The sequence below is a fragment of the Mandrillus leucophaeus genome, unplaced genomic scaffold, assembly GCF_000951045.1.
Source record: "Mandrillus leucophaeus isolate KB7577 unplaced genomic scaffold, Mleu.le_1.0 Scaffold123, whole genome shotgun sequence".
In the NCBI taxonomy this organism is placed as follows: Eukaryota; Metazoa; Chordata; class Mammalia; order Primates; family Cercopithecidae; genus Mandrillus; species Mandrillus leucophaeus.
In genome coordinates, this window is record NW_012100654.1 from 4,834,408 (window position 1) to 4,843,667 (window position 9,260).

The 9,260-nt window shown below is 39.1% G+C and overlaps 1 protein-coding gene across 1 annotated transcript in view; it reads right to left on the reverse strand.

The window, feature by feature from the left end:
• Nucleotides 1–1,067: 1,067 nt before the first annotated feature.
• CSTA (cystatin A (stefin A)) overlaps nt 1,068–9,260 on the reverse strand; it is a 16,548-nt gene continuing 8,355 nt past the window's right edge. The window contains exons 2-3 of the mRNA XM_011971577.1: nt 5,156–5,257; nt 1,068–1,299 (exon numbers count right to left, since the gene is read on the reverse strand). Coding sequence (XP_011826967.1) covers nt 1,171–1,299; nt 5,156–5,257 — 231 coding nt within the window. The 3' untranslated portion in view covers nt 1,068–1,170. The remainder of the gene's footprint in view (nt 1,300–5,155; nt 5,258–9,260) is intronic.

A 9,260-nucleotide genomic window follows, 5' to 3' on the forward strand; every position in this document is an offset into this window, starting at 1 on the left:
GCTAATTTTTTTTTTTTTTTGAGGGGATGGTTTATATCACGCAAATTTATTTACTCAAAATGTCTTTAATGTTTGAAAACACCCAACCTCCCACATGGCTAAATTGTTTTTTTTTTTTTTTTTGTAGAGGCATGGTCTCGCTATGTTGCCCAGGTTTGTCTTGAATTCCTGTCCTCAAGCAATCCTGCTGCCTTGGCCTACCAAAGTGCTGGGATTACAGGCATGAGCCACTATGACCTGCCAATTTCCTGATTTTGATGGCTGTATTTCAGTTTTGCAGGAGAAGATCCTCGTTTGGAGGAAATGCACACTGAAGTATTTGTTGGTGATGGGGCATCATGGTAAGTAACTTAAGTCTCAAATGTCCAGGAAAAAAAAGTTTTTTTGTTTTTTTTTTTGCAACTTTTCTCTATGTTTAAGTTTGTTTCAGAATAAAAATATAGGCCAGGCATGGTGGCTCACGCCGTAATCCCAGCACTTTGGGAGGCTGAGGTGGGCAGATCACCTAGGGTCAGGAGTTCGAAACCAGCCTGGCCAACATGGCAAAACCCTGTCTCTACTAAAAATACAAAAATTAGCCAGGTGCAGTGGTGAGCACCTGTAATCCCAGCTACTTGGGAGGCTAAGACGGGAGAATCGCTTGAACCCAGGAGGCAGAGGTTGCAGTGAGCCAAGATTGTGCCATTGCACTCCAGCCTGGGTGACAGAACAAGACTCCATCTCAAAAAAAATATATATATATATACACACACACACACATACACACACTTTGTAAAATACTTGATTTAATTTTAAAATATGAGGGTAGAGATGGAATACTGGGTTATCAGCAGCCACAGGGAACAAGGAGGCTGACGAACTGATAGTCCATGATCCGGCCTGCCTATGGTGGGGGTGAGTGTGGTACTATCCTTTAGCCAATTGCATTAGGCTTAACTAGTTTTTATAAGATTTCCAATTGCCATCAATTTATATGGAATTTATACTCTAAAGCAGTAGCACTGATTTTGAGAAAGAAAAGGTAATTTCTACTTAATACAATAAATGAGAAATAATTGAAGAAATAATTTCTTTGGAAAAGAATGCTTCTTTATTGATGGTTTTATTTATCAGCAAGGATCATGACTCAGTAGCCAGTGGAAGGAATCAGAACACTTTGGGAACATGCTGCTAAAAACCCGTCAGCTCATCGTCCTTGTTTTTGTCAGCCTGGTATCCAGTAAGTACCAAGTCCTCATTTTGTCCGGGAAGACTTTTGAATACTTTCAAGTGCATATAATGATTATCACCTGCTCGTACCTGAAAAGTATTTAAAAAAAGAGAAAGCAAAAGGAGATTTATTCAAATGGGTCTACATCAAGTGAGAGAGCTACAGATCTATAAAGACTTCTGTCCAAAAAGCTGCTGAGGAATAGCATTGCTAGACCTAGTCCACCCATTCTTAGACTCTTTGTATTCATAAATCCACCACCTTATTTTAGGAGAGAAAGAGTAGAGTAGGCTGGGCGCCGTGGCTCCCACCTGTAATCCTAGTACTTTGGGAGGCTGAGGCAGGTGGATCACGAGGTCAGGAGTTCCAGACCAGCCTGGCCAGCATGGCGAAACCCTGTCTCTACTAAAAATACAAAAAATTAGCCAGGCATGGTGGTGCATGCCTGTAATCCCAGCTACTCGGGAGACTGAGGCAGGAAAATCACTTGAACCCAGGAGGAGAAGGTTGCAGTGACCCGAGATTGTGCTGCTACACTCCAGCCTGAGTGATACAGCAAGACTCTGCCTTAAAAAAAAAAAAAAAAAAAAAAATTGTAGACTAATGGCATGGCAAGAGGCATAGGTCCTAGGTTTATTTTGTTATTATTTTTAGTATAATCTGGGCACAAAGGACAGCATTTTATTTTCAAAGATGCATGGAGCAAGAAAACCAGTGACAGCCTATATTTTTGGTGATGCTGTTTTCTGACTCCCAACTTGGAACACTTTATTTGCCATACAGTCTGATAAGGGAAAAGAAAATCAGAATTGCCCTAGAAAATTTGGGATGCAGGGTTCATATACCTATATCAGAACCTACTTTATAAACGCCCACTAGTAAGATTGAGCAGAGCCCAGGGGGCGGACACCCTCCCTTCTAGAGTGAAGGGGTCGGGCACTGTGGCTCACGCCTATAATTCCAGCACTTTGGGAGGCCGAGGCAGGTGGATCACCTGAGGTCAGGAGTTTGAGACAAACCTGGCCAACATGGTGAAAACTAAAAATACAAAATTAGCTGGGCATGGTGGTGCACACCTGTAATCCCAGCTACCTGGGAGGCTGAAGCAGGAGAATCGCTTGAATCTGGGAGATGGAGGTTGCAGAGAGCCGAGATTGTGCCACTGCACTCCAGCCTGAGCGACAGAGTGAAACTCTGTCTCAAAAAAGAAAAAAAAAAAAGCTAAGGGGTTTTGCTAGGAAGTCATTGGTATGAAGGTTGAAGCAGAAGCAGTAGTTTGGACATGAATCTGAGACCTGGAAAATTATGGTAAGAATTTTTACTTTGGTTCTTGCTTGAGACAATAAATGCTTTGTCTTATAAAAATATTTATTGTGCTTCTGATGTCACTTCCTATCCTAATTTTAACAAATGCCATATATCAAATGTTTACTGTTAGCCAGACACTATGATGAACATTTTATATAAATGATTATATTAACTTATATTATAGGCCTGAAGAAAGGTGGAGCAATGAAATTTTACAGATGTGGAAGCAGAGTAAGAGAGATTAAGTGATTGTCCATAAATTTCTCAGCTAATAAGTGGCACAGCCAATATTCAAACCAAGATCTGTTAGGCTCTAGCATCTACATTCTTTTCACTCTACAATGTAACCTCTTTGGAGGGTACTGATGGGGGAATGAGGCCTCGCTCTGTTGCCTGGGCTGCAGTGCAGTGGTGCGATCTCAGCTCACTGCAATGTCAAACTCCTTGGCTCAAGTGATCCTTCTACCTCATCTTCCCAAGTAGCTAGGACTACTGATGTGCATCACCATGCCTAGGTAATTAAAACATTTTCTTTGTAGAGACAAGGTCTCGCTATGTTGCCCAGGCTGATCTCAAACTCCTGGCTTCAAGCTATACTCCTGCCTTGGTCTCCCAAAGTGTTGGGATTACAGACGTGAGCCACCACACCAGGCCAGTGTAACCTTTTAAAAGCTCTTATTTTGTGCTTTATATTAGAGGCAGCACAGCCAGTAGTTAAGCTCAGTCTATCTGGGCTCAAATCCTGACTCAGATCTTATAGTTGTATGACCTTTTTAGTCTCTTCACCACCCTGGAGCTCAATTTTTTCATTGGTAACCCAAGAGAAGTGATTGTACTTATCTCATAGATTTATTGTGAGGATTAAATGAGATAATATAAGCCCTGTTCTTAGAATAGTGCATGGTGAATTGTAAGTGCTCAATAAATTTCCAGCTTATTTATTCCTCACAACACCCTGCGAAGCAGATTATTACCCTCATTGTGCAGATAAGGGAATGAAGGCTCAGAGAGGAGGAGGAGCTTCAAGGGTTCAAACCCAGGACACTCTGACACCTAAGCCTGTGGTCCTTCCATTCTACCACCTGCCTCTTGATAGGTACCTGAAATACATAGAGAAGGTCTCGTCACTGGCAAGACCTTAAATCTAGAGTGGCTCAGAGCAAAGGGATCAACAGCCAGACTACCAGGAAGTAAAAGGGAACTGGGATCAGTGGCTGAGATCCAGTAGGAAAAATTCGATAGCAGAAGGAAGAAAAGATGAGAGAGACAGAGAGAGAAAGAGACAGAGACAGAGAGAAGGAGAGAGAGAGAGAGAGAGAGACTGATTAAGAGAGGGCAAAAGGGTGGTCAAGAGAAGAAATTTTCAAGATAATTATCTGATGAACTGTTGAAGAGACATGTGAGCTGGTAATATGCGGTAATATGTGAAATGTAATATGTGGTAACGTGAAATGTATGCATTTGAATTAATCATAAATTATTAAAATAAATATTCTAATGTTGATGGAATGCTTCCTATCTTTGCACATAATCATTTTTAACTGGAAAACATTCTTTTCCAGCCATGAAGAAATCAGATTGAAAATGGAGGAAATGGTGCCATTGTTTTCTGAGGATACAGCAGGGTCCTCTGTGACATGTGTCTCCCCGGGACCTGGTCTTTACTAGGAGCTCACATTTGGCAGAACAGGGCTGATCCATATACATAGCTCGGTACTGAAACTTTCTTATGCTAAGCTGACTAGCTCCACTTTCTTATGTTTATTTTTTGCTGAAAACGTCTTTTAAAATGTTTATATTTTAATTGAATTGTTTGTTAAAGAGAAATAAGCCACACTGTGCCCTGGTCGAATGGTTAAGTAAAGATTAAGTAAACATACTTTAATATTTGTTTTTATTTTTAAAATCAGAATTATCATCTTCTTAATACATAAGGACAAAAATGGCTCTTAAATATTCATGGTTGACTTGTTCAGTTGGTTTCATCTTGGTAACTTCAGTTAGAACTGGATCAATGTATCGTGTAATTTTCTGACAGAGCTATAAAATCAACTTTTAAACTATTTTAACTACTCCACTGCTTTAAACTATACCTAGAGTGCCATAAGTTAAATCTACTAATTTCAATTACAAAATAATATTTACATTATATTAATCAAAATGCTTATTTAAAGGACAAAAAAGGTTTAAATTATTTTCCCAGCTAATGATTTGAGTCGTTACTTTAATTTATTTAATTTAAACATATAGAATCATACAGCTTTGAGGTGGAATCGGCTTCAAGATACCATGTGGTCCAGCCCCATGCCTTCAGGCAGATGAGACGTGATCCTCCCTCCTTAGCTAAGAAGCAGCACAGCCACAAATCCAGCATGCCCTGAACTGTTCTGAAATCTTTTTCTATACAATTTCCAGAAATCAAGAATCAATGTAATAAAGCTTTCTGAATTCACAAGAAAAAAAATGGCATCACATCATTTACCAAATTTGAGAGTCTACCACTTGGAAGGAATCATGCTGGGCATCTTAATTTAGGACAACTGTAAGGAAGGAATTATATGGTAGGGAAATCAGGGAACATTTTACATAAAATGAGAAATAGATCTTTTGGCGCTAAAGTAAGTGCTGAACTCTAACCTTAATGTAGTAATTTATTCCAGCAACGACTTGAGTTTTATACTCCACAGCTTCCAATTTTTCGTAACTCTGATTTGTTTTTTCTTCAAGCTGTGGTTTAACCTAAAGAAAAGAAAAGAGGAAACAAATAATCAAAGCTATATTAGATTCCATCTATGTGACGTACACATCTGGGAACCTCATCCTCCTAAAAGTCTTCAAAGATGGTAATGAAATCTATGAGCTATTTTTATTATTTCAATAGAAAACACCTATTTTAATACAATTACATAGGTTAAAACATCAAATTTTGTTGCTTTAGGCTGAATTCACATAAACTCAGTGTGGTAATGCAATATAGGAGCATTTTGACTGTTAAACTCTAAGAGTTATATATATCTTTGATTAACAAAAATCAGTAGAGCAATAATTACTACTTGATTAAAACATTATTTTAAAATAATTTCAGACTTAAAAGTTGTAAAATTAGTATAATGAATTCTCTTATATCATTTACAGTTCCCCTAATTTTGCCATTTTACATAACATAGTATAATCACCAAAATCAGGAAATTAACATGGTATATCACTATTAAGTAGTCTCTAAACCTTATCAGAATTTTGCCAGTTATCCTGAAAATGTCTCTTTTCTGCTCCAGGATCTCATGCAGGATCCTGCATTGCGTTTAGTTGTCATTTCTACTCAGTCTCGTACAATCTGGGTTCATTCCTTTGTTGTTCACAACCTTGATGTTTTTGAAGAATACTGAGCTGTTAAATGGTAGAATGTCCCTCAGTTTAGGTTTGTGTGATCTCCTCTTATGTTAGTATTACACATTTTTGTAAGGATAGCACAAAAGTGATGTTGTGCTTAAGTGCATCCTATCAGGAGCTACATTTCATTACTGGTGATGTTAATTTTGATCACTTAGGATGTCTGCCAGGTTTCTCCACTGTAAAGTTACCATTTTTTTCCCTTTGTAATTAGTTAGTGTCTTGTGAGGAGTCTTGTTTCTCGCTGTACTTGCATTCATGAATTTTAGCATCCATTGACGGTTCTTGCCCACAACAATGATTAATTGTGGTATTGGCCAAATGGTAATTTAAAAAATAATTTCTTGTACATTTATTATTTGCAATTCTACTGTAAGGAAGAGCTGTTCTCTCCTCTTCATGTAGTTAATCACTTATTTTATGTTAATATGACTCATGGATATTTATTTTACTCTGTGGATTACAATTCATTACTCTTTATTTTGTTACTCAAATGTCCTGGATTTGGCCATTGGGAGCTCCTTCACCTGATGCCTGTGTCCTTTCAACACACCTCCATCATTTTATAAGCACTTCCTAACTTTCTGACTCTACACAAGTAGAGTCAGATGTTCCAGGTTTATCTTGAAGTTTCCTTGCCTCCTCGCTGGAATCAACTATTTCTCCAAGGAGTCCCCACTCCTTTTATTGGAGAATGGTATTTAAGACCCAAGATTTGGGTGCTGTGTCTCTTGTTACTAGATGTCATTGCTTCTAGGCCCACTCAATGGAAAGGGCTACAAAATAATATGTGTACTCACACACATGTGCACACATCTTTATCTACTCATTTGTATGTGTGTGCATATACATACATTTATGTGTGTGTCATTATATATGTGTGTGTATGGGTATGTGTGTGTATGTGCATGCGTGTATATATATGTGTGTGTATGTATGTGTGTGTGTGTGTGTATATGTATATGTATATACACACACACACACATATATATATATTTTTTCCTCTGATTAAAATCAAATACCACGGCCGGGCATGGTGGCTCATGCCTGTAATCCCAGCTCTTTGGGAGGCCGAGGCGGGTGGATCACTTGAGGTCAGGAGTTTGAGACCAGCCTGACCAACATGATAAAATCCCTTCTGTACTAAAAATACAAAAATGAGCCGGGCACAGTGTTGGGTGTCTATAATTCCAGCTACTCAGGAGGCTGAAGCAGGAGAATCGCTTGAACCTGGGAGGCAGAGGTTGCAGTGAGATGAGATCACACCATTGCACTCCTGCCTGGGCAACAAGAGTGAAACTCCGCCTCAAAAAAAAAATAAATAAATAAAATAAATAAATAAATAAATAAATAAATAAATAAAATTTTAAAAATCAAATACCACAGGACTTATTTAGCTTTTCCCCTTTCCTTATTATAACTCCTTTCTCAAACGCTGAGGAAGAATCCTGGTTCTTATTATTTGCAATGTATTTGCCTATTTGTTCAGTTCTAGCGTATACATAAAATAATTTCAGAATTGCTGACCTATACCCCTGTGGAAAACAATATACTAATTAGAGTGCAGTATTTGGGTATAATTCTAATAAAGACCCTGTGGTTGCATGGGCTTACCTGGATAATCCAGGATAACCTCTCCATCTCAAGAGCCTTAATTTAATCACACCTGCAAAGTCTCTTTTGCTGTGTAAAGGAACCTAGTCACAGGTTCCAGGGATTAGGACATGGACATCTTTGGAGGGCCATCATTCTGTCTACCATGGAGGGATATGGGTTGGGTTTAAATGTCAGCATTCCCGAACCAAACATGAGAAGGGAGACAGAGTCCCAAATTTAATATGTAAATTTTTACTGAACCCATCAGCTTTCTGTACAGTACTTCATTCCCACTCTCAGCTGGGCCTGATATGCAAGAGTCTACTATGAGCTCTTGACTCAGTTCCTGCTAAGTGTAAAGCTCGTCTTCTGCCAGGGTGGAGGACAGTGAGGGAGAAGGAACTCGGGGATGTCTCACTGTCCCTCATACAGATCAGTCCTCTTGCTTTTGGTCCCAGGCCTTATTCCTGGCTACGAGTTTTTGGTGTTGTTCATGCCTGCGCCTTTGTGACGTTCTGCAGGTAAATCTGCTTGCTTCTGGCTTAGACTTTCCCTTCTGTGGGCTTAGCTTCTGTTTAGACTGCTCAGCATTTTCCATTGTTCATCTGTTTTCCAACTTCCAAAATTTTATTGCTATTTCTGAGGTGGTACTTGCCTATCTCCTGTTGTCTTTATATCTGTGGCTTTGTCCTTCAACCTCAATTCTTTTCTATCCTTTGGAGGAAAAAAGATATAACTCTGTGTATTGAATATACCTTGTTTATTGAGAACTTGCCTTTATGCCCTTCATGAAAGCATTTCATGTCCATACAACTTCAATCAGGCCTCCAATGCATCTAGAATTTTCCTAAGGCAGTCCTTCGTCTTTCCCATCAGTGGGCAGTTGTTTTTTGTTTTTTGTTTTTAAATTTAAGAGACAGGATCTCCCCCTCACCCGGGCTGGAGTGCAGTGGCATGATCATAGTTCACCACAGCCTCGAACTCCTGGACTCAAACAATCCTCCCTGGGCAGATGTTTTGAATCCCTTACTACTGATGCCTCAGTTTGAGTACCAGAACTGTTTTCAAAGATGTAGACATATGCAAACTGTGAGCTCTCAGACCACTTCTGAAAGGCCAAACACTCCACTCAGTTCTCCTGTAACCTTGGGAATAGACGGGAAAAATGTGACTGCTCTGTTGAGATGGAAACGAAATTTCAAAGTGGAGAAAGGGAGAAGACAAATAGTGAGAACAAACCAGAAGTGGGAAGAGCTAGGGGCAGGAGAGCGGAGAAAGGGTGCACGGAGAAGCAGAGTAAGGAAACAGGTTACTGTCTTAGGGTCCCTTTCCAAAGCCTTTCGAGATTCCAAAGGAGGGGTGGCCAGCATTGGACACCAGTCAAATTAGGAGCTGAGTTTGAAAGGGCTAATCTCTACACTAACCGCCAAAGTATCCATTTAAACCTCATTTTATGAATGAGGAATCTGAGGCCATGAGTTGAGCATGACTGCTTAAAGTTGAAAAAATATTAATCATAGTTATTTTAAAGTCCTTGCCTGATAACTTATATATCTGATTTGTGTTCCTTCTGCTTTTCAGTCATGTTTTTTTTAAAGCACATATCCTAAGCCAGCCAGTCTTTCTTCTCTTTTTTTTCTTTTCTCTTTTCTTTTCTTTTCTCTTCTCTTTTCTTTTCTTTCTTTCTTTCTTTCTTTCTTTCTTTCTTTCTTTCTTTCTTTCTTTCTTTCTTTCTTTCTTTCTTTCTTTCTTTCTC